The sequence below is a fragment of the Pagrus pagrus genome, assembly GCF_965226575.1.
Source record: "Pagrus pagrus genome assembly, chromosome: 12".
NCBI classification, from domain to species: Eukaryota; Metazoa; Chordata; class Actinopteri; order Spariformes; family Sparidae; genus Pagrus; species Pagrus pagrus.
Window position 1 is genome coordinate 12,084,264 of NC_140196.1, and position 25,604 is coordinate 12,109,867.

Below are 25,604 nucleotides of genomic sequence, written 5' to 3' on the forward strand. Positions count from 1 at the left end.
TTCTTTATTTCTTTTTGGGCGGTTGCATAACTGTCAGGTAGGTTATTATAATGATGTGCACGTTGCGAGTTTCTCCCCCTCCACCAAATCCAATCACACCCTCCCCCATCTCAAGTACAATTACGTGATGGGTGACGTTTCAGCATGCGGAGGAGGGCGCTGGGCAGGGACCACTTGGACCAAAGAGGACTGAACGCGATTTCATTTCAGCGCAGAGACAACGCATTGAAGGCAGCGGACCCGGGGCGCCGTGCTGAAAGCCTGCCGAGCCCATTGTCTCCTTTCACACAGAGCAGCTGAGGAAACGCGGGGTCTGACCAAAAAAAAACAGCCGTGCAAGCCCCCTGAAAGGAGTGTCCAAGTGGTAGGCATTGCGGGAGGAAAAAAAAAAAAAAGAGGAGAAAAAAAAGAGAGAAAAGGGGGGGGCCCTGGATAGATCTGGCCAATAACGGAAAATGAATCACAGTCAAGTTTTAATAATATGAGCAAGAGCCGCGTTTTGTTGCAATTGGCGACCAACTATTGATGCTTCTGCGCCGATCGTTTTCCAGACCATCAGTTCGCGCGGACTTCTTTTGTTCGCGTCGCTTCAGCCCCCCCAAAAAAATATTTCTAGTGTTCATATCTGAGCTGCGGCTGTAAAAAGAGTTAGTCCACACAGAAGAAGACGAGGCAGACACGAAACAAAGATGAATTTCCAGTCGAGCGTCCCAGTGTCCGGTATCTCGCAGCAGTCTCAGCCGGCCATGCCCACTCCAGGCACGGTCCCGGTGGCAGTTCCCGTCCCGGTTCCCCAGTCCATCCCGTCCCAGTTCGGATCCGGATCGTCTGCGAGCTCAGGGGCCGGCCAGTTCGGTTCGGGGACTGTTTCGGGCCAGGCTGCCCAACCCGGCCCGGCGGGCTCGCAGTTTGTTTTGTCCAACTCAGCGGCCATCAGGGCAGAGATCCATCGGTTCGAGTCTGTCCACCCCAACATTTACGCAATCTACGACCTGATCGAGCGCATCGATGACCTGGCCCTGCAGAACCAGATCCGAGAGCATGTAATCTCCATTGAAGGTGAGTGAAAAGAGGGGAAATATCATGCGATCATACGAGCTTCTCATTCATTGAGGAGGGCTGGGGGTGGTGGTGGTGGATGGTGGAGTGGGGGGTGGATGTGTGTCTGTTGTCTCCTGTCCCTTCCTTTTATGTACACATTGTGATGGTCGCAGGACAGTGTCAACAATCACACTTTGAGGATGGGGGCGTAGTCGATCTCATAGTCCTGCTCGAATTGCCCCCCATGCACACTGCAGTGTTATAACAATAAAACGTTCAATGGCACTCAGCCTGTGTGATTGTAATGAGCTCTCAAATACTGTTTCTACTTCTTTAATGGCACACACTGCTCTGCACTACAGTCTGGGTGTTTTCTCTTTACATTTTTGATATTCATTTTGATTTTGACATGTTAGATGAGACTAATGATTGAGCCCCGAGCAATGCAGAGGCACATGGACATAATTGAGTTTGTTACAAAGCCTCTCAGCAGGTGTCAGAACTGTTAAATAAAGTCCACATGTTGTTACCTGACCACTGAGGGATGACAGCGACCTCTCCACTGATATGTGCAAAGCTTGAGTGAGTATGATGCACTTGTCAGATGTGAGCGTCTTAAATGATGGTAGCGGTTTCTCCCTGCTACTCACACGCCCATTTATCCCATCAATGGCTGTGTGTGACATAGCAGTCAGTGGACTGTCCATCAAAGTCAGCAATCATAGGTTTTTACAGGAGCATCACGGCGGCTGACGGTTGCACCAAGAGCATCTTCGGTGGCATTGTGTAGATCGAGATGCAGCTAAGCTGGAAATCTATTCGCCGGATTTGAGGAATAATTTGGCGTAACAGTTAAAACCAGCTTGGCTAGTTTGTTTTTTGGCAGAAATTATGAGTTGATAGTGGAAGAGTGAGATTTGAAAGTGTTATTCTTTAGTGTTTGACTGTACTGGGCGGGATAATTTGAGCATTTTGTCCTTTTTAGCAAAAACACAGCAATGTGTATTTGTTTGTGCAGCAGCTACACTTCCTGTAAAGGCGTTGACAGCATGCAAACGGCAAAGAGTCATGGGAAATGTAGTTGAATGCTCAAACAAAAGATGCTTAAAAGGGCAATATGTGAGAATCTAGTAATAAAACGTTGAAAAATCAGCAGAAGAATGTGAAGAAATCACAGTTTTGACACTATGACGTCTATTTATTGTGTTGCAGGAGAGTTGGCATGCTAATCAGCTAGCCCCAGTCTGTCCCAGTCTAAAGCTCCTATGCTAGCGGTGTAAACATTTCACTGCAGGGCTAACAGAGCTAATTAGCTCACAAAGGCTACTGTGAGAGGCAGTGTGCAGCTCCTTATTTGCTCTGAGTATGAACTCGATAGATGGCCATTTCTTACATGGTGCACCTTTTTAATGCAACTTTAAGGAAGATATCGATGGTCTTAAATTTGACTGGAGACATATTAATGGTTATCTGCAGACCTCAGGATTGTCAGAGATCTTTTACTGGGAAAGAATAGCCAACATCGAACACACTTGGATTTTGTACTTTTTGTTTTCACCTGTGTCTGTTTGTTTTCATTATTGGTTTGTTGGTTTGTGAGCAGGATAACACAAAAAATACTGAATGGATTTCTATGAAACTTGGATGGAGGATGGGTCTGGGCCCACAATAGCCCCCTTTAACTCTTTGTGTTGATCCAGGATTTTTTTACTCACTTTCTGTAACATTACGTGACAGGATTGTCGACATCTTTTGTGAATTTCTCAGGGAATATTGCATGGATGTGCCGTATTTAGGTGGCTGCTATCTATGAGTGAGTACAAAAGGGGAATGTTGAGTCTTGGCGCAGGTATGCGCTCTACCCAGTGACATTCTAGTTGAACAATGTTTTTGAGTTTTTACATCACCTTGATTTAGGTCACACAACATAATGGTCATGACCATGGAAATGTGTTTTTTATTGAAAGAATGCATCTTGTGAAGATAAGCGATCAACTGGTGTGCTGTGTCTCAGTTCAAGCTTTTTAGAAAAGGACGATTTTCCATTTTTTCTGGTGCCTTAGGACTGTTACATAACCTCCTCAATGAACGCACGTCTTTATTCAGTGTCTTGATGGGACAACATTGGAGCCTTTTATGATTTATCTCTTAGATGTACCTCCTCAAAATCCAGAAAGGTTATAGCTCGCTTTACTCACAAATCTGTTTTTGTTTGTTTGTTCTTCCTAAAACATGAGCAAACACTCAACCTGAAGGAAAACTTCACCAGCAGCTTCCAGCGGTGGGTGTCATAAATTTGAGAAGTACTTTTGTGGTGTTGAACTTGACTTTTATTGTGGATTCTTTCTCCTTCAAGCTGTTGTGTCTGCTTCAGTTAAAGAGCTTCCCCCCCAGATTGCCCTTTAACAACCCTCAGAACAAAAGGAATGAAAAGATGGTGCTTTAAATTTTAAAATTGTATGTTAGCATTTGGGCTAACCCGCAAGTTCATGAATACTGGGTCATGTCTAAAGACCACTGTACGGTTTGATTGTTCTCAAAACACGACATATGGACTGTGCTATTGTCTACTGCAGCTGCTGTTGGTGGAGAATCTGTGACGTCTTCCTCACTGTTTGTGTGATTTTTAAACAAAAAGCAAAATGCTGAGGAATAAGCCCATCGATTCTGATGTACCGATGCTTATTGTTGATGTTTGAGACTAGAAATCTCTCAGCAGGTTCTCACATTGTCTGTATTTGGCCAGGTATCCTTGGGAATAAAAACAAAACTATGATAGTTGTGTTATTGTGTCCACACCTGCAGGCTTAAACAAAATGTTAAACTGGGAAATGTTTAAACGATCCACTGCTAAACAACAAAAACAGGCGCAGAAGTGCAAAGCATACCCACCTTTTACTGTTTATTTATGAGTCTGTTTAGCACATTGTTAACACGTTCCGGGCAAACTTTGACATTTTGTGCAGGAAGATTGGTGTTGAATTGATATTTCTCAGCACAGTTTGTCAAAAGGCATAACAGATTTTGGCGTCCCTCTCGTGAAAATCCTGGCATTAGCTGTGATGTGGATTCTGGTGCCTTTTTCGTGCTGTTAAATGAGATGCAGTCCCCCCCTAATAACTGTAACTTCCAAGAGGCTTTGAAGAGCTGCAACAGGAGACATTGGCCGACTTCACCTGCACAGTGGAACTGCAGAGCTGTTCCTCTTCAATCTTGCATCATTGCAGAGTCTGTTGCTAAGGAACCGGTGGCTCATGCATTTAGCTGAAAATGCTGAAGAAGGAGTGAATAGAAATTATAGCCTTGCACCCTCACAAAATGAATTCCCATCGTTACTAAGGTTCCCCTGTTGTTTTTTTGATTAATAAGACCTTTCATATTGATGGTGACACTTTTTTTGCCTCACATTGTTCATTTCGCAGTGATTGATATTCAGGGTGCTGCTCAGTTTCTGTGAGGCAATTCATATTTTCTCTCTTTTGTCTTTTTAAAAAAAAATGATGTTTGTGAATACAGGTCTGCTGAGGCTGATTAGAATTAGACGAGCATGTAATTCATGATAAGCTGTGAGAATGACGAGGCCAAGAAATTGATTCGCTATTAAAGCCTTGAAGATGCTTCACTACTAATCCAAGAGGCTTTAATAAGTATGGCCTGGGTAACCTGTTTTGGGGGCCGACAAATTGCTGGTAGGTCCCAGTTGCCTCCAATTTCCCATCAAGTACAGTGCACACAGCTTATTAAAGATGGCAACCTCATTATATTTTGCACAGAGTCCCAGAAACTACCAGTACTCCTATAGTGGAATACTACAGAGCTTGAGGTTTTCTCTAGTACACAGCTCAGTCTTCAGGATAAAATGTTGGCAGCCAGGTAACATTTCTGCAAACCACAGATTCATCTAAACCTTTCTTCTTCTTATTTTTTTTTACACATAATGGGCTTCATATCATATTGACATTTCTACAAAACGTGTCATATCACATTCACGTTACATGTAACATGGAGGAGATGGTGGTGAAGTTGCATGCGGGAAGGCTGCCAAGCTGGTGACCGCCATTTGAGACTTTGTTTCAACATTTGTAAGTTTCAAACCGTTGGATATTTTTGATGAAAGACCATGGCACCACTGGATACTGTTAAGGACACTCTGGACACGTCCAGCCATGTTTGTAGACACCGAAACAGGTATTTCGAGGACAAACAAGATCTTTTCCTAACGATGTGGTTTTTGTGACTAAACCTGATCAGACCATAAGCGAAATGTTCAAGTTTCAACATATACCTGGTTTACAGAAACACACATAACCAGGGCTCCAGAGTGAGACTATTTTGTTGGCACATGCACCCATTAGTGCAACTACACATTTTCAATGTTGGCTCAATGTTTATTTTTTGAAAACAGTTGAGGTTATTGCCATTTCTTGTTGCTTGTGCAGGGATTTAAATGAAGAAAGATATGTATTTGCACATTAATTCCTGTTAACAATCATTTCATCTGTTAATCCAGCCCTGTGGCTCAGTTGAAAAGTCTTTGACCTTTACTGACATTATGCTTAAGTGACTGTTAAACCTCCAGGATTAGATGGTGGAGGTGCTAATGTGGCAAACTTTTTATAATCGGGCTTGCTGAAAAGTGCAATTTCTTGGACAACGATGTGGTCCAGTCCATAAGATGTCTTTTTCAATGGCTGTGTCAGTTTGACTTTTTCTTTGGTCTAGGACTGGGCTCCATGTCCGTGTGAGCAACCAGCCCATAGACAGTCTCTGTAACTATTCCCCATGATGGAACATATTGACTTGTTGTTATTCACACTGACCTACAGAATGAGTTATACCAGCTGAGGGATGCTGCCAAAAATACTGAAGAGCAATTTGTAAATAATCACTACAATGCAGTTCAGGACAGGACTGACCCCAGCCGGACATGTTCAGGGTGGGAAGCTGAAACGCTGCACTGCTGTGCTCCAGGTTGCAAGTCCTATAAACTCTGCAATATTGATATTGTTTCTCTTATTCCTGACTGAAAAGATGGAGGACAGTGAAAATCTGTAGGCACATCGGGCCATTTTTCAAGGTAAAGCAAGATGTTTGATGACCAGTTAGCATCCGTTAGACAACAGCTAATGTAGCATTCAACCAATCTAACTAACATTACTATTTGATAATGTTACACGATACGACAGGACAGGTGCAGAAAAAGAGTTAAAGGGGGCTATTGTGGGCCCAGTCCCATCCTCTATCCAAGTTTTGTGGAAATCCATTCAGGAGTTTTTGTGGTATCCTGCTCACAAACCAACAAACCAATAATGAAAACAAACAGACACAGGTGAATTTTAAGATACTGACGCACATCTTAGATACGTGCATTTAAGCTTCGAAGTGGAAAGATCTGGAATTAATTAGTTTCAGTTGGGAAGTGGTTGAATGCTAACGTTAGCTCATGGGTTATCAAATACATTGTTTTGCTGTGAAATGTGACCTGATGTCCCTCAAGATTTTCACTATCCAGTGTCTTTTCATTTGCTGATCAATGAGGAAGTGGTGAAATGATAACAATTATTCAGATTCCCTACGTTCACGAAACTTGAAACCTGGATGGAGCACAGCAGCATCACATTATCCCAGCTTTTGAGCGTCCCACCCCGAACATGACGTCAGAGGAAAACGGACGTTTTTTGAATATGGTCTATTGGATTCATGGTAATAAAATGAAAAAAACCAAAAACATATAAGATGAGATAATTCTTTATATTAGTCCCACAACAGGGAAATATGCGTTATTTCAGCAGCAGAGGGGTAAGCGCAAATGCTGTACATGGGCGAAAATGAAAGGAAATATTATGGAGTCTACACAGCAATGTGTCTAATGACTGGTAGCTCTTTCTCATTGACAGCCAAATGTGGTGATGATCTCAATATTGCCGAGTTAATCATCGCAGTAATTTCACCGGCCGGTCTTCTTGCCAGTGGCCATCATTAAGCCTCTCCGTGAAGTAACATTGATGATGCAGCAGAAAGTTTTGTTGCAGAGGAAAGTTTTTAAAGCTGTCAGCCAAGAAAGTCAGATCCAGCTGAGGATTGCACCACAGCAGCGATAAACTGATTGCAGGTTAAACTCGTTCCGCTATGCTGTCGAGTCACAGGCAGAGGGAAGGAAATAAAAAACAACCGAGAAGCCGTACCTCTACGTCGCCAGTGTTGCACAACATGTATGTGCTTGTCACTGTCAAGGTACTTCAACCTCAATGTTTTTCTCTTAACACACCAGAGTTAATTCAGATGGCCAAGCTAATGAACCCAACATTTGTCTGGCAAGATATTGGATACCTTCTCCTTGCTGCATAATTGATCGTTCGCATTAGCAGATAGGTTAATATATGCAGAGAAACAATCTTTTTATAAATGTGTCTTTCACTGACTCAGAGCTATATTGGAGTGGAGTGCTGTTTACACTCTGATCCTTGAACTGGAGCTGGAGCCTGGATTTGTGTACGGATTTGATTTATGGGGAATAAATGAATAAAATCCAGATCACTGGGATACGGAGACAGCTGCAGAGAAGGCATCTGTAATGTGATTTCAATGATATTTTTAGCTATTCATTTGTGGAGGAGTGTTCCATTAACAGGACTACGCCCTGGGAATAGCTTTCTTTAGTTGTATTTGCAATGGGAGTTCTGATTGCTACATACCGTTATGTAGGTAGTAGAAAGTGTGGCTGTATGGTGTATGAAGTACACAAGCTCCTGTAGACAGTGATATGACTGGCACAGACGAGCGGAGACAGTGTGATGTTGTATTTGACTCCTCTCTGCTATTTTTTTAAGCCTCAAGGTGGCATCACGCTGTCTCGACAGCAGGTTCATGATTTCAGGACACTGACCTCTGGGTATTTTCAAGGTATTTCCTTGAGCCGAGCATTATGATGTTGCATTGTTGTCATGTCGTCCTGTATCTTGAGTAATAACTTTGTTTCATACAACTGCGAAAGCTCACGCTGACGTTCGTATTTCCAGCAGACAGTCCAATGTCAGACCAAGGGCAGCCACCTAAATCCACTGCCGCTCAAGAGGGGTGCTTGGGATTTCAAGAAAGGGCTAATAAGAATGCACAATGGGACATTGTGTGCTTAGATAGCAGTAGGGACGACACAGAGAGATACAAAAACGCACACAGACTGAAGCCTCAGAGTTCTCTGTTGGCATTGTGTGTCACCTAAGCAGCGCCCTGGTACACACTGCATCTCTCTTGTAGTCAATTGCCAAGGAGAGCATGAGCAGAGTGCTCATCTGCTAATAACACGCAGAGAATGATGATAATGCATATTTTCCATTGCTGCTGAGGCAGGATTTATTTCCTCCGCTGGGACGGACAACACTGAAATATCTTAATTAACATTGTTTTCATTGACCACAGAAGTTCTGTACAATACAGCTCTTGTAGTTCAATGCAAGACTCATGGTGGCAAATTCTGGTGATTAATAATAAATTATGTAACAAAGCTGAGTTTACAGAGATTTTCCGACGAGTAGTAACAGTTTAAAGGTTGAGATGTGTGTGTCGTTGTGTGGTCTGAGTTTGATCGGAGGAGCTGGGCTTACAGTTGTCACTGTGGGCCATCTGTGTAAGGAGAATGCCGCTGCTACTTTTGGCAGGCGAAATCTTCACAATGTGCTCATTATATTTCAAAACCGTATCTGTGAATATGGATTAGAAACTGTTATAGAGTTAGAAATGTCAGTCAATACCACCAGCTGTGTCTCTTACACGGTATGTCAATGTAAATTGCTGTTAATGTGGAATGCTGGTGTTTATAGAGTAGCTCAGTAAGTATTTACTAGTTGTAGATCTTGTGCCTAAATAAAGGCTCACACAAATACATCTGTGAAGCATGGAATAGGCCCAACCATGGCTCTCTCTTTTAATCTTTCTATGTACAGAGTCAGACAGGCAGCACTGTTTAAACACTGTGAAATTGAAGATCAGTATCTTCAGAAACGTGTAGATAGTAATTATTTTCTCATTATTTTGAGGCGTTTATGTATAACACCTTCGATTTCTAGCATTTTGTAATCAGCAGTACTTGCAGTACAAATATGCTTGAACAGCTATCAAGTTTGCAAATGCAAATGCCAAGAAAAATATTAATACTTTTAGTGATCAGCAAGATTTGACATTAAACTTGTTTGTTAGAAAACTAACTAGTCGACTGACTGGTCGGCAAACAATGTTTAGCGAATCTTATTGTTGTTATTTCTTAAAAAGTAGTTTGCCATCTTGGTAAATATGCTTGATCACTTTCTTAGTGAGAGATAGACGAGAAGAATGATACCACACTCTTGTCCATCCTTTAAGCGTGAAGCTGGAGGCGATTAGCCTAGCTTAGCATTAAGACTGGAAACAGGAGGAAACAGCTAGCCTGGCTCTGTCCAAAGTTAAAAAAAAACTAAGCTAAAGCTTGATTATCCACATGTTGCATGCCATTTGTTTAATCTGTACACAATCTGAGGGTTAAAACAACAATTCCTGTCGACAACAAGTCCCCAGGAAATCACTGCTTCCAGCTGTTGTTTGCCAAGAAATAGTTAAAACATGCGACTTGCTATAAAACCGCAGGTTTACATACCTCTTTCTGCACATTGTAAAACATAATATAAACTAAGTCTTAAGATTTAGAGGTGCTATCAGGTATGACCAGGCTAGCTGGTTCCCTCCATGCTTCCAGTCTTTATGCTAAGATAAACTAGCACCAACCCCACAATGTAGTTCTAGCATTTTGCCTCTTCGGGATAGTTAGAGACAGACATTAATTTTACACTGAATGGTAAATAGCATGCATCTTAGACCGACAGACCTCTAGGATGTCCTGTGTTCTGCAGCTAGGAAGTATTTATGAAAATTTAGGCAAACAGATTACCTTGAAAATACACATTTCAGTTCAGTTGCATCCGTGTTGGAGAAATTAATGATTCTGTATCTGCGGTAGTAAAGCACTCCTCTGCTGCATCTCAGTCTCAGAGGTCTCCAACACCACCGTCAAGCTCTCAGTTGAGCCTTTTGATGTGATGTAACATGGATTAATCTGAAGAACACCTGAAATGTGCATGCAGCTTCCATGTCAAGTCTCCCGAGCGGGGATTGATAAAAGTATAAGCTTCTTTTGATTTCCTGTTCACTTGAGGACATTGTCAGATCCTCCGTAGCATCTGTTGCAACTGAACCACCTCTGTGCTGAGTATCAGGTTTCAGCCATGTTTAATCCTTGAGAGCAGTGTTGAAAAAACACTTCACATCAAGTTTACGTCACAGGTTTATTCTCTGGGGTGTAGTAGTAACAGCCTTCACCCCTCACAGACGCACACCAGATAACAGGGTTTGCATCTGGCTCACTCCTCAAAAGACTCCCTGTTTGGTGATTAGCCTGTACACTTTCTCTCATCTACAGCTTCTGCACGCCCATTAGACCCCCATTGAAATGCGCCCGACTCTTGACCACGGGTCAGCAGAGATGAGCTGAACTGGCGAGCTGTAAACAGAGCCCCGGTCTGAAGGCCCGGGAGGTCCGCAGGGTCAGAGTGTCATTTCTGCATCAACCCTGCTGTCCTCGCTCTGCTGCAGCACCTCAGCTTTGGCTTATTGAATGTGACGCTATCCTCCACAGCAGAATGTCCTCCATTGTGCTATTGGACAAAGGCGCTCTCTCACCCATTGATGGACAGCTAATTTTTTTCTTGTGTTGTGAATGTGGAGGGGCGGGGGGTGAGCTGGTCGGGGCTTTTTGCTTTTTAAAGGAACATTTAGCATAGTCGAGGATACTCATCCTAATCTCTTATGAGCAGAAAGCAGAGGGCTGTTTGTTCACTCTGCTGACATGTTCTGACATTGTTAATGGATACTGTGGAGTAGTTCCTGTCTAATGTTTTATTGAAGGGAAGAGCCACTGAGTTCATTTCAAATCACTATAGAATAAGAGATATGTCTCAGCCGTACATACATTTGTGGGCGTTCAGATTTAAGTCCATTATTTAGATTTAAATGAAAGAAAGACCAAAGAATACGTTTCTTGGGAATATATGGTAATGTGACATGGTTGATATTTTCTTTTATGCTGCAAGGGCACACAGTATACACTTTTCACAGACAATAATTATTTTAGGAGTCAGTTTTTTAATCAAAAAACAAAACATTCCCTTTTTCCTCGCACATTTTACAGACCAAACTATTAAGGTTCCGACTAATGATTATTCCCAATATTAATTCGTCTGCCAATTACTTTCCAGATGAATTGATGTCTATAAAATATTAGAATTTGTTGCTTTTTAAATCCTGTTTTAAAGGTGCAATATGTATAAATCTACTGAAGATATCTATGGAAAGCAGCATGCTAACAAGCTAGCCTCCACCAAAGCTCCTGTGCTAGCAGTGTAAACACCAACGCTACCCTGTTGCTTTGAGCTCCCAGTCCGGACCGCTAGCTGCACAGCTAACTGAGCTAACTAGCTAATGGTAGCTACAGTAAGAAGCAGTTATATGCTGCACCCTATTTGTTTTGAGTATGATTTGGACAAGATATACAGTTTACAATCATGTATGAAAAAGAAACTCATCAAATCTGGACATTTAAATAGGCAAATATTTGACTTTTTGCTTAATAATGGCTAAAATGGTCATTATTTAATGATTGTAGATTCATTTCCTGATGATAGAATAATCATTAATCATTGCAGCACAACAGGTTATTGATTAATACCAGAAAAAAAATAGTTGCTGGATCACATTTGAGGTTTTTTGCCTTGTGATCTTTATAATTCCCTCTATCAACATTATCTCGTTATGTTTTAAGGGCTGAGACAGCGGTCAATTAAATTTGCCATAGGCTCTTCTCTCCCTCTTTTTTTTTCTTTTTTCAATTTGTGCGACGTCCATATCCTACGGTGGAAGTGCTCATGTTTCCTGCCAGTGGGGTAGGGCTGGAAGCAGATGGCTGCTGACAGAGGAAGGGGTTTGGAGAGCAGTGAGTGAGCAACAGATGGAAAGGCGCATATGCCTCCAAGTCCCCTCAGCCTGCCAGCAGTCCCGTGACTAACTGTGGGAAGATTCTGGCCTCATCCAGGTTGGGGATGGATAGAGGATCATGGTGAAGAATGAAGCGTCCTTAGAATAGAAATGCTTCCCTGAGACCAGAAATTCAACTGTGGGAGGATTCAGATCTCATTTAATTGGGGATGAATGGAGAATCATGGCAAAGAATCAACCTGGACCACAGAAGCGTTTTACATAAAACGCCATTTAGAAAAGCAAGCGGCGATCTTGTTTTAGTTATCCAGTTATTTAGGAAAAGAAGCTCAGTTGCCTCTTGAAAAGAAACCTCACACAGGCACTTTTCTTTCCCTCGGGGAGCACATTTTCTTCACTGAGGAGGGGAAAATGCCGGATAAAGGAAGTGTGGCCTTCGGTACGTGGGGCCGTAATGCTGCAGAGTATCACAGCGTGCACTATGGTAGTTTTAGCTCTGCTGTTACAAGTCAGTTACTCCTGTAATTGAAAACGCGCTATTTAAGGGTTTCAGGGCTGTGGAAATTCAATGTAATTCCCTTAACAGCTCAGGGACATGTCGCAGTTTTTTTTCTTTTCCTGCGTCAGTCAATCTTCAAGGACATGTTTTGAGTTTTTCCTCCAAATGAGACCGGTGAGGTTTTCCATGAAAGTGACTGTTCTGTTGTGTGAATGAATCCTGTGTTTTCCTTATCTAGCAGTATTTCGGGCCATTCAGCCTGACTGAGTGTGAAACCGAACATTAAATGATCTATAAAGAGTTTTTTGTGAAGATGAAATCTATTTTGCTTCAGCCACCCTCGGGTATTTGTAGACATTATGGCCGAATGTTAATGCAACAATTTGACATCTGCTCTCACATTTGGCTCTAAATAGAATATCCTTACTGTATATATCGGTTCACTCCTTCTCCATTTGTGTTCATTGGACTGAGAATAGTCTAAGCATTGTTGGCACTACTTTCCTGAGGTTAGCCCTCTTGTCAGTACAGCTTGTTTAACACGTGCCAGCTGAGCGTTATCACTCAGGTCCTAAATTCCTGTGGTGGATGTCATTGTTTTGATGGTGTTCTGACATGTCCTCTGGCCTTGAGCTGGCTGTCTTCAAAAGGACTCGCTCAGGCAACATGCCAGGCGCTTGTTTTCCAGTTTGTTTTGTTGCCGTTTGTGGGAAAGTACATGTCATAGCTGTAACAATTAGGAAAAAAAAAAAAAAAGGCTGCCGTGGACAGTTGTTTTTAATAACGTGTAGGGAAACCAAAGTTTGAAGCATCTGTTACTCAGCTTTAGTTTGAATCGGCAGCGATATTTTTGGTCACTTGTTCTGTGAATCATCACTGAACTCTGAGGAGGGTTTTGTTGTCAAGAGATGTTTTATTTTCCGTGGGAATCACTGGAGAGGAAGTGTAATGTGACCCACGTTTACTGTTTATACCCCCGTTTCCTGCTTCCCCCGACTGGAATAACCTAAAGCTGTTCCACTGCTGAATCCCCCTGGCCGTGACCCAGGACTCATGTCATGCGGTGGGGTATGTGAACTGCATGTACAACAGCCCCTCTAGGAACACAGTCATAGTTCCCATTTTGGACCCGACATCTGAGGGGGGTTTCAGAATAGCCTCCATTAGCACGGGACGTCGGCTCCAAGCTGTCAGGGTTTACTTCCTGTGGCCCTCTTTGAGCTTTGAATGTCGGTCCGCTCTTTTGTATTTTTGTTTCCCCTTGTGTGATTTTCCAACCATAGCTCAACCATTTAGGTTTGAATTGAGTGGTGCATAGACCAGATGCTGCCCCGTGACTGAGAACTGCATTATTAATGAGGTAATTCTTCAAAACTGTGGAACATTTGAAAGTCTGAAAACATTTTCTTTTCCGTTCTGCAAGCACTTTTGCTTTTGTGAGCAGAACTCATAACCCTAAGGGCCCTGACACACTGGGGCCAACGTGGGGGCTGTCGTTGAGCATCTGTGGCTCTAGTTTTTGCAGTGTGTTCGTGCACCGTCGGCGCTTGTCGATGGCTTTTCAGCCGAATGAGCATGTTGAATCAGCGGCAGAGGCCTTCGGCGGGAGAAATCACTCTGATTGCTTCTTTAAGGTGTGTAAATGGCAGGCAAATGCTGCTTTACAGTTTGTGTATCCGCAGTCCTGAGTTTTCCAGTTTCTCTTTTTGAATGATGAATACAAACTACCGCCACCTGGTGGTATGGAGAGTTATTTCCTCTCACACAGATGCAGAACATATGAGCTAGTTGGCTGACAACTGTAGTCTTTGTGGTGTGTTCAAGTGCAGATTTTTGGTGGAGACACAGGCACCGCGAGGCGACACAACAATTCGCCTTCTTTGCCGCTAGTTCTTTGATGTCTGTTCGGTCTGCCGGCACCCTAATGCATTATACCCGTGTGGGTCTAGGGGTCTAAGTTTTCACTGCACACTAAGCCTTCATTTTCTAACTTTCCTGGAGGCAACATGGTTAATAACTCTCTGTGTCTGGGGAGCTTAATGACTCCATTGCTGCAGCATTCATGTACATATGCATAAATCATGACAAGAGTGTGAGGAGGGTTGCCCTATGTTAAAAACTGGAGCCTCTGGCAACAAGACAGCACATTTATCTCTGGGTTCAGCCAAAATTATAGCAGGCCAGGGCACAGGAGGCCAACGGCAGCTATCAGAAGCCAAAAGTGAATCTAATCTGAAGAAGTCATTCATGAGAGTCGTATTCTTAATGGCTTGCCAGTTAGGAGTGATGTTTCTATGGAGATTTGGACAAAAAATGCTACCAGAATGCTACAGTGTTTGCCGAGCACCATTTGGTCGCCTTTCTTAAAAAATGCAGCGTTTCCAATTTGAGGTGGTGCTGTAAACTGTACCGTCCTCTGTGTGAACGGACACTCTGCAGTGCCCATTTTGATAAAAGCCGCTCGAAGTCTCGCTGAGGGCTGTGTCGATCGGCGCAGCTTCTCAACAGCTCCGGTTTGGGATGATGAGATTTTCCCTCATTGAGGAGTCTGGCACGAAAAGTGCACTGTTCAGCAGCCTGACACTGTTCTCAGAAGATGAGCTCTGCCTCAATTTTGCATTCGCGCACTGGAACGAACTGCTGGCTTCAAATAAATCACTGTACAGTTAAAAAAGGAGGAATTATGACACTTGTGTTGCCACACAGTACATCTCAGGCCCCGCTGTGCTCTTGGGCCCATTCTGTTGTGAAATTGGACCAACTGGTGTCTAGAGATGCACCCTGCTGCTGTGTTAAAGCATAGTGAGCCATTTGTTTCCATTTTGCAAGACATTTACAGGACATTTATTTCCTCAGCAAATTGGGTTCTGAGCAACACCGTGCTGTTGACTCGCAGTGCTCTGTGTTAGCTGTCCAGTTGCGAGCTCTTGCACAAAAAATATGTTTAAAGCGAGTGATAACTCACGCTACTAATGTTTGTGTAGGGCCTCTCTGAAAACATTCACACTATTAATTTGTGGCTTTTCACATATTTGGCTTCGAGAGACCCTACTACTCAACAAAAGGTACCTTTTGTTGTGTCAGAATCTGGCATGAAATCTGGTTAAAAATTGGCGGCCACTTAATGCTCGTGCTTATTCAAAGCTACATTTTCTCTGTTTACACAATGAAACAAATCTTCCTGTGGTCTCTTCATGCCAGTAGGGCTTCTAGCAAACGAGATTCTACCTTTTTTAGTGGGCTGGCGAGTGGGAGCTTGGCCGTGATTAGTGGTCCACTTTCAAAACACTCTGTCACGTTTTGGGAAAAGTCCAACGCACAGAAGTCTCAGTCTTCACTTTGAGAAGAGGCATATAGGGAATCTGTCTTCGTGTCTGAAATCGAGGCAGAGAAATGTGGAAGTGCATCGTTACTAATACTTCTGCAGCGTGCGAGAGCTTTGGTGATGCATCTCCGTCGGTGGCTGTGTGGAGTGCAGATCTGGCGGTGGATGGGTAGGCAGTGGCATGTGTTATGTAACACAAGTAGGTGGCTGGAGTAGCTCTGCGTGAGTGTGTGTGCGTGAGTGTGTGTGTGGTGTGTGCTCTCTCTGGATGTGTGAATTTCCCCCCACACACACACACACACACAGGCCTTTGCCCCTGACCTGAATGGGAGTCAGATGAGTGCAACACCCCGAGGAGATGAGTGTAATGGGAGTTTCGGTTTGTGTGGAAAAGGTATTGGATGTGGTGTCATGTTGTGACGGGGGGTCAGGAATTGGTGTAGCGAGGGTGCTGCCTAGGAAGAGCTCTAACATTACTTGTCGGGCGGAATCAATCTAAAGCATTTTCTGGGATTATAACCTTTTTCTCCCTTTACTCCGTCCTCTCAATATCTCTATAGCCTCTGTGCAGATAATTGCCCCAGTATCGCACAGGCTGCTGGCTCAGACCCCTTTTGTTTGCAGCTGCTCTGGGACTAGACGTCCTTACTTCTGACAAAGAAAGGATCAGATCTCATCAGATAGAGCCCTCCCCAGAGGACAGCACGACCTGAAGTTGTCTGAGCTCGAGCTACTGGACTGCTGTATTTGGATAGATGGCATAATTCAGCGCAGTATTTGCTCTCCGAAACATCCGCACCGGTTTGTTTTCGGCAGCTGAGAGAAGTTTTAACCTTTCGGTCACCTTTAAACCTGAATTCACTCACTTTCTAAATCCATTTAGTTCTGTTTAAGGTCACAGGGGGATGGGACACATCCAAGCATGCACAGTGTGAAAGAAAGGGAAATGCATAGAAAGGTAGCGTGTCGGTCGTTGGACGACCACATACTGCAGACACACTCAGTTACTGAAGGTAATTTCCACTCAACCTGGTCTGCATGTGCTCGGACTTGGGAACAAGTTAGAGCTTAAATCATCAGCTGATAATAATAAACCAGTAAACAGAAAATATGTCAACAACAGCAACACTTTTTCAACACTTTTTCACACAAAAATTGCTAAATCCCTAATTTAAATCTGGTGAGAACAATTCATCGATTAGTTGTCAACAATTAAATTAACCACCAACCATTTTGATAATGAATTCACCCACTTTTTTCAATCTTGGTACTTTGGGACCCCTGCCTTGCATATTTTAGATGTTTTCCTGCCCCAACGCACCTGATTCAAATAAACAGGTTGTTCTCACGCTTCAGCAGAGCTTGATGATGAGATGATCATTTTAATCAGGTGTGTCGGGGCAGGGAACCCTTTAAAACATGCGGAGGCCATGGATTGCTGAACACTGGCTAACCAGTCTGAGTTTTCTGATCCCAGCTTCTTAAATGTGCATGTTTTCTGGTGTCTTTACTCTTCTATGAGTGTGAGTGGAATATATTTGGGCTGTGGACAAAATAAGACATTTGAGAACGTCATCTTGGGCTTTGGGAAAGACTGACTGACCAAAGACTGAACATTTTTTTACCAGTTTCTTACATTTTACAGACCAACTCAGTCGATTAAAGGGGCTCGGTGGAATCTCTGTTTGTGCTTGAAGCCGCTTGTTTGTTTAAGTTAGTGGACTCCATTTCTAAACTAACGCGAGCGTTAAACAACACATTGACTGCTGTCTCCAGTATTTGACTGAGAAGGAAGAGCACAGGCGACTGATCATGTAAGCCGTGAAATGTATTTCACAAATATGCATGTTGCCATCGACCCACTGTTTACTTTCGTCCGCCATGTTCCAGTGTTGCATGACGTCAGCTCGGTAACTCGTGTTCCAGAATCTTTTCACACTTTCCGAGTTGTTGCTCCAACTTGAGGGGGCGTTCACGTGGATTTTCCCAGTCTGAAATACAACATGCGCTATGAGACGAGGCAGTCGAGAACATGCATTGTCTCACATCCTTTTGACTGTCGCTGAAAAAATCCGAGTCCTTCACAGAGAAATCCGCAGTCCAGCCACATTAAACATCTTAAACAAATCCTCCACAGGCTTCTGGGGACAATGGAGAGATGGGGAAGGTCTCATGTTACAATCCACTCACATATGGCCAATAAAATGCCGCTAAATGAAAATAATGCTCAGTTCCCTAAATGTAGTACTCTCAAATGTGAGTATTTGCTGCTTTTCTTTGTCATGTGTGGTAGTAAAGTAAATATCTTCAGTTTTTAGACTAATGTTTGGATAAAACACTGAATTTATAATGGACATTTTTCACTAATATCTCATTGTATAGACAGTTAATTGAGAAAGTTGTCGGCAGATTAACAAAGCTACATTCAGACCCTCCTACCACATCGTGTGATCCAGTTTTACTTTTATTCCACGGCTCGCTGCTTTAATTTTCTGGTACACGTGTCTTGATAGTCACAATGTCCCAAAACACATCTACGTAGGTACTTAACTGCAGGCAGAACTGAGCGAGCTATTATATGATGCACACTGTGTGAATTAACTGGTATGCTGATGACTCATTGAAAATTCCTCTGGTTGCATATGACCCGTGCTGAGCAATGCAACACCTCAGCCTGCGCTGACTCGAGGACGGGGGACAGCTGCCGCAAAGCCAAACATGGAGTGGTTTTTGATGACAGTGAGTTATTGGACATGAGAGTCCAACGGAGAAGAGGCACTAAACACATTAATTTGTCCTCAGCATGGAAGCAGTTCGGTTTGTTTGGTTGTTTCTACGGAGCCTTACTTGAACATCCTGGATCATTTGTCCTCTTGTGTCCATCTGGAGAAAATAACACCCACTCTCACTCGCATTTTTGTTGGATCGCTCGCTCATGAAGAGCTCTATGCATGAGACTTTAAATGTTCTGTGTTCAGAATGTTATGAAATGTTGAAAACACGTTCTGTTTCACCGAGTAGCAACCGTATTCTGCAAACACGAGCAGCAGAGAGGAAAAGATTGCTTTTTTTTTTAATGGAAGCCGAGCACCTGATTGTTTAGATAAAGGTTGAACTAGTGCTCTGTCATTCTGTCGGGTCTGGATGGCCCAGAATGGACAGAAAATTGCTGTAAATGCAGGGCAGTGACAAAAAAGTGTTCCCTGACATAATGTTCAGTGGCATTTGTGTGAGATTTCTTTTCTTGCGTCAGGCCGGTTGCTATCAGGTCAGATGGAAGCAGAGGGGAGAGGGTCCTGGATTGATTGGATGGACGGAGAGTCAGCTAACTCAATTAAGCATCTGGCCGTCAGCAGATTTTTGTCGACTGGAGATCGAACAGCACAAGCCAAGATTATCCAAACTTAATAAGCAACATCTTTGATTACACTGATGTGATGTCAGGCGAACAGGAATGTCATCTGAGCTGGAAAAAATATATAAGTGTGGGATTTTGATGCCGCTATTCAAGTTTGACACACAACAACACAAAGCCTATGCTGCGAACGTCTGCAGTGAAAAGGTTCGTTCTATCACAGAGCCGTGTCGTCTGACATCTTTGAATTATTTTTGACATCTTACAGAAATGTGAAAATGTCAACCATATGGGGACTCGTGCCGGATAAAGCCTTTCCTGACAACTTGTGTCTCTCTGTGATGATTTCATGAATTATTCATTTAATATCTTGAGATACATAATTCAACTCCTTTTTATTGAGTAACCTTAGACAGATTGCAGTGTCATAAGCGACTGTCAACACACTAAACCTTTAACTGAACACACTAATTAGTACACTAATGAAACAAAACCTCCAAAAGTCAGGTGGCTGGTGGAGAGGTGTCTAACTTTGGATCGCAATGGCTCGGATGAAAAGATCTGACATGATGAGACAACTGATTTGTTGACAGCATACCCCGAAGAAGTAACTCTCCAAATTTGGCAGAATAACGGCCGACGGATTTAGTTTTTGCCCGTGGCTTGTGCATGAGCATATTTAGTTACATATCCTTCGATGTGGCTCAAGGGTCATGTACTACTAGATGAGGTCATACCTATAAGCAAAACGATAATTGATTCATAATGGAAGACACTGCCTTATTGAGTAACCCACTGAGATCTGACCAACTGATTTATTTTCAGCTTAACAGCTATCGAACTTCTCATTGATTTTCTTTGTTTCCTCTCCCTCATGCCGCCGCTGCCTGTGGTCCACCTTGATGGATTCCCTACATCGTGACACTCTTGCAGGTAAGCCTCACAAAAACAAGCCATTATGATCATACACACACAAAAGCAGGGACTGTATTGTCAGATATCAGGATGTACAGTTATAATGTCTGTTTGAAGGTTAACTAGCCTGCCGCAGTGGGTGGACTTTCACCTTCTGCTCTCCGGCAATCCAGTCGCCAGAATAAATGTTGGCAATTTACGTTCCTGCAAATCACGGATATGTTGAAACTTAACATTTCTTTATGTTACAACTTGAAATGCTGTACTTGTGATCCTGTTAGGTTTAGGCACAAAAACACGGTTGGAGTTGTCCCAAGGTCTCGTCGAAAACTCCCCGTTCTGTCTCAAACATGACTGGAAACATCGCGACGACTCATCAAAAATATCTGGTTTAGTCGCCACTAATAAGGCTGTAAATTGTCCCGTCGACTTATAATAAAATATGTGGGTTTTTTGCCACAAACAGAGGTGGAAAATATCCTGATATGTCATTAAAAATACCTGGTTGTGTTCCACTAACACGGCTGGAAACTGTCCGAACATCTCGTTAAAAATATCCCAAGATTTTGCACCTACAAATGTTGAAATGTTGTCGTGAACACCGGTCCCTGGCTTGTCAGCTGTCACACCAACGATATACTGTTGTGAAGGATATACCGCTGTTACATTTGGTCGAACAGTACCTGTGTATCAGCAAGGCTGTGCTTCGTGGTCACGGCCGTCTGACTCTGTGTGTGACAGCAGGTAAACTGAGTGTCATGAGACCATAAGGACTGAATAAGAAGTAGCGAAATACTTTGTGTTCATGAGCTCAAAAACCCAAAGAGATTTACTCTCTGAGACCTTTTTTTTTCTCAATGTGAAGGCAGCCAAACTACCCATAAGCCTCCTAATATGTTGACTTGGCCGATTTGGCTTTCTAATCTGCTGAAGAATCGAGTGCATAAAAAGGGGGACACATTACCCTTTGGTACTGAATAGATTTCCAGTGTTATTATTTCTGACATATGGTGTGTGAAAAGGAAAGGAGCATATAGCCCAGGGCAGGTTATAAGCAGGGCAGTCCTGATGATGTATTAAGAGATCTTCGGGAACACAAGGCTTTCTGGATCCTCGTCTGGAGCACGGGGGATTGCTCACAGTCATAACCTCCAGAGAGGATCCCAGATGGGGATGCCATCCTCTCAGCTGGCCTACTTCCCTTCCCACTTATAACACGTAGCAATTTGTCCAATCCGCCTGCGCCTCTTCTCTTGCTAAGCCAGCCATGTAATTATTGTGTACATCTGCAGTGGAGGACACTCTTCTTTATGCAGGGTTTCCATACGGTTGGGACACCGATGAGCAGTCGCGGTTAGAGCCTGGCACGGCACAAGTGACAGGAATGGCACGGTAAAATGTGTTGCTAACGGTGACGCTGCTTTCTGTGAGATAAAATCAAGAACATGGACGTAGGAGTGAGAAAAAACTGGAAAACCAGAGTCTGCTCGGTACAGGAGCAACAAAAATACTGAAACCTGATTAAGATTTGTCTCTAGTGGCCTCAGCCAATCAATTTAGCTCAATACCACAGCTTGGCTGATGGTGCTGTCGCAAGCAGCAGCACAATGCTGCAGCTCCTGTATCTCAGGTATACATATGATCACAGGCAGCTTGGGGTGCTGCACTGAGCCAGTGAAAATGGGGCAGTAGTCGGTAGGAGTCACATCACACTTGAATGGGAACTCATTGTGCGTCAGGAGCATACCGCAAGCTCCTAATTTGGCCCACTTTGTGAGCGATTTAGTTATTCCTGATAACTGTGAACTCACCAGCACAAAGTCCATTCACGTTGCTCGGTCCTTTAAGGAACAACAATGACCTTGTTTCTGTTATTTGCACTGGTTTCAGTATTTTATCACTTGATATGTGCACTGGCTCATGTGGCCCCGTTAGCTGTGATTTTATGGACTGATGGATCCCTGCGGTGGAGCTGCAGTCTGTGGTTTGGAGCTTGTTTGAAACTTGGCACTTGAAGAAGGATTTGGACTTTGTTTCCATCTCTTAATTACTTCCTGTCATCTCATTGACATGGACAGTGTGGCCACATAAACATCTAAAAGGGTGCGTGTAATAAAAATGAAAGAACTTGTTACATGTTACATGCACTGCTCTATATCATAGAAACAGATTACAAAGATATATCAAGTATTTGATAAGCAAATACTGATCCGGGTTTTATTGAATCATGTGTTTTAATCAGATCATTCCTGTCTTCAGAACCATAAACACAATTAAAGTTGAAATTGTAGAACTCAATTATAGGCGCCGCTTATCGTCTGATTTTATAATTTGTTTTTTGTGAATCACACCACTCATTCATTCAGCCAGTGCTCTTTTCAAATTTTTGTTCTATTACACATTTGTAATTGTGAAGGACAAAAGAGACCCAGTAGAGGCACTGGAAATCACAGTTATCAGCGCAACACATTTTTTGGTCTTCCACTTACATAGCTCTGCAGTATCGGACTCACTGCCTCTTCTGATATTATTTTAGGGGTGTCTCAAAAGGCATTTTTTAAGAAACAGGGTTACTTTTAAATCACCAAATCAGTTACCACACACCATGTTTCTGGCCGCTGGATGAAACTCAACGTTTACTTTCATCTTGCTAGCTTCTTGATTAGCTAAGATTAGTCACAAATGCTAATCTTTTCTTTGTCTGATGGTGTTTTGAAAGATGATATCTGAAGTTACTTGCTGGAATCCGCTAACTGCTAAGGGTTAGGGTTAGTATGAGCCAACACGTCAGTGTTTTCATATATCCGCAAACAAAAATATGCTACAACCAGAATATAATCCAAAATGTTGGAGAACAAGACGAAAGTCAGCAGCCACTAGCCGTGCGCAGAGTTAAATGCTAATGCTAATGCTAAGCAGGTAAGATATTTGCCATTATGTTACCACCATCTTAATTTAGCTTGTGAGCATGCTAACATTTGCTAAACACAAAAACAGCTGTGAATGACGGGAAGCTCCTCAACTTTTGTAGGTACTTAGTGATAAACTGAGACATTTGACTTGACCAGGTCAGATTTTGACCTCATGATAGCGCTCGAGTGAGGTGAGGATACATGGATGTCTGTACAGTGTTTCAGTCTGGACCAAAAGACAAAGATTAACTGACTGACTGACCATTAACATCCATAAAACTGTTCCCCCTTTGCTTTTATTAGCTTGTAGCATGTATTTACATGCTAGCAGCTACGTAACTTTACTTCTGTCACGACTCACAATGGATACATGAGGCTACAAATGGACTATTTCTGAGTGGAACATTTAAGCACATATGATCGTGTTTTTTCTTTTTTTTTTTCTTTCAATGAATCATCTGACTGCTGCACCAATGTACACCACATAATTTCTTCTCGAGTAACGACTGTGCTAAACTGGTCACACTTCGAGGAAGACACATTTCCGGGGGTTTAAGTCCGACATCAGTACGTCCATAAATCTGATTCTTCATTCAAAGTCTTCCCATGTGACTGTAACCAAGTGCATTTCTGCTCTTTTGATTCCAGCCATGGGAGGAAATTGTTTATGGTCACACCTCAGCAACGCCACACTGCCTATAATCACATGTCATTTATAATTCTGTTCAAGCTCTTCAAGCAGTATTTGTGAAAATGACCTCATTCACTTAAATGCACATCTAAACACTATGCTGTGTCAGATGAAAGGAGAAAATTATCGTAAGTATGCTTTTTGTTCGTCTTGTGTAGCATCAGATGCTGCTATGTGTTGTAATTGGCTTAAAGACCTGAGTGTGGACACCAGCGTCATGGGAGGCCTTTGTGGTCCAGACGGCTCCAGTCATTCTTCACCTTTGCCGTCCTGTGTCTGTAATGACTATAAAATCACGGGATGTGACAAAGTAACACGGGCACAGGCGGCGCAGGAATCTTTCAATGCCACCCTGTAGCATGGCTCACGGCTTCTCCAGTTGAATGGAGTTACGTAAGATCTGCAGCCTTGTACTTAAACAGGAGAGTCATAAATCAACCTGCACAGTAGCAACAACGCAGCAACTTTTGCCTGAGTTGTTCTGAGTGCTCCTCATCTCTTCTCCCTCTTTGTCCTCCACTTCCCCCCTCTCTTGCTCGTTCCTTTATGTAATCCTCGAGAAGATAGAGATGACTGTGAGAGAGATGTTGGTAGCAAGACTACCAGTTCTGATGATGTATAACTGTCTTCAGGGAGCAGAGGGTGAATATTGGTAATGATAGCAATTTGGCTTAAAATGACAAAATATGTACCTCTTTCCCTTTGTCACGTCACTGCTTCTATTCATATCTCTTCCCTGCATTTGCACTTTGAGCCCATATTTTGTACACACAAGATCTTTCTCTTTTTTTTTTTTTTTGCACGAGTTGCCACTTTTTCCTTGTCTCAACTTTTCCGAACAAAGCGGGAAGTCTCCGATTCTTTGTTTCCCACTGTTTTCTAGCATTCTTTCAGCATCACATAGCGGGATTTTGGCGGGAGCATCTTTTGAAAGTCTTCCAGAAGTTTGAGAAAATCGAAGCTGACGCAACTCTTTCCACGCTAGTTGAATTTGGCGTTTAGGGCCAGACGATTCGCTTTGCCAGCCTCGGGGTGTGAAATCCGCTGTGACGCTCTCTTATGGTCTTTTTCTTGCCGTCTCTCATTCATTCTGCTGCGCCCCTCCACATCACTTTCTCTCTCCCTCTCCTTCTCACATGCACACACACTCGGGCCTTCGATTATTTCAAGTCTTAGTTTTCACAAGAATCCTAATCTACAATGAAGCTTAAGTCAAAAAAATGGGGGGTTTTATTGTGAGGAAATGATTTGCATGCTATTAAGCAGAGCAGTTAAAATGTTGCACTAATAGAATTTTATTTTAATTACAGTCAGACAAGTTTTCTGTCTGGTTTTACACCAATGTGATTGTCCTTTTATCGAATAAAACAACACAATGGAGGAGTAAACAAATCATTACTTTGCAGGGCCACATTTACTCCATTTTGGTCTGTCATTTAATGGCTTCACGTGGCCTGTCTTAGTGTTTGTATTGCGCTGACTTTACGGCACGACCGCGGCATCATGTCATGTCACTAATAAACAGCTTAACACCTCGCTGAAGCACACGGACAGGGGAGCATCCGGCCTCCGTGGCCATGCCTGGCATATGACAGGAGGAAGAGGAGGAAGAGGAGGAGGAGGAGGAGAATGGGACTCATCCACCGGATGTGTAGTCAGGAACCAGTCATCACTCTCTTCCTAATCTCCCTGTTCACCCCCCTGTTCACCACCATCTGGAGAGGATGCCAGAGACTGGCCTGGTGGCAGAATTAGACGCTCGGGCTCCGAGCGCTGCCAGGCTCGAGAGGAAAATCCTGGAGGGAAAAGGCCTTTTTGCAGATCATGCTTGTCTGTCCCGCATCCTC

At 43.1% G+C, this 25,604-nt stretch overlaps 1 protein-coding gene across 2 annotated transcripts in view; it reads left to right on the top strand.

Moving 5' to 3' along the window:
* agap3 (ArfGAP with GTPase domain, ankyrin repeat and PH domain 3) overlaps positions 1-25,604 on the top strand; it is a 130,227-nt gene continuing 104,623 nt past the window's right edge. Inside the window, exon 1 of one of the 2 annotated variants that reach the window (XM_084370183.1) lies at positions 1-1,059. In XM_084370183.1, coding sequence (XP_084226309.1) covers positions 690-1,059 — 370 coding nt within the window. In that variant the 5' untranslated portion in view covers positions 1-689. The remainder of the gene's footprint in view (positions 1,060-25,604) is intronic. The other variant, XM_084370186.1, reaches the window with a different exon arrangement.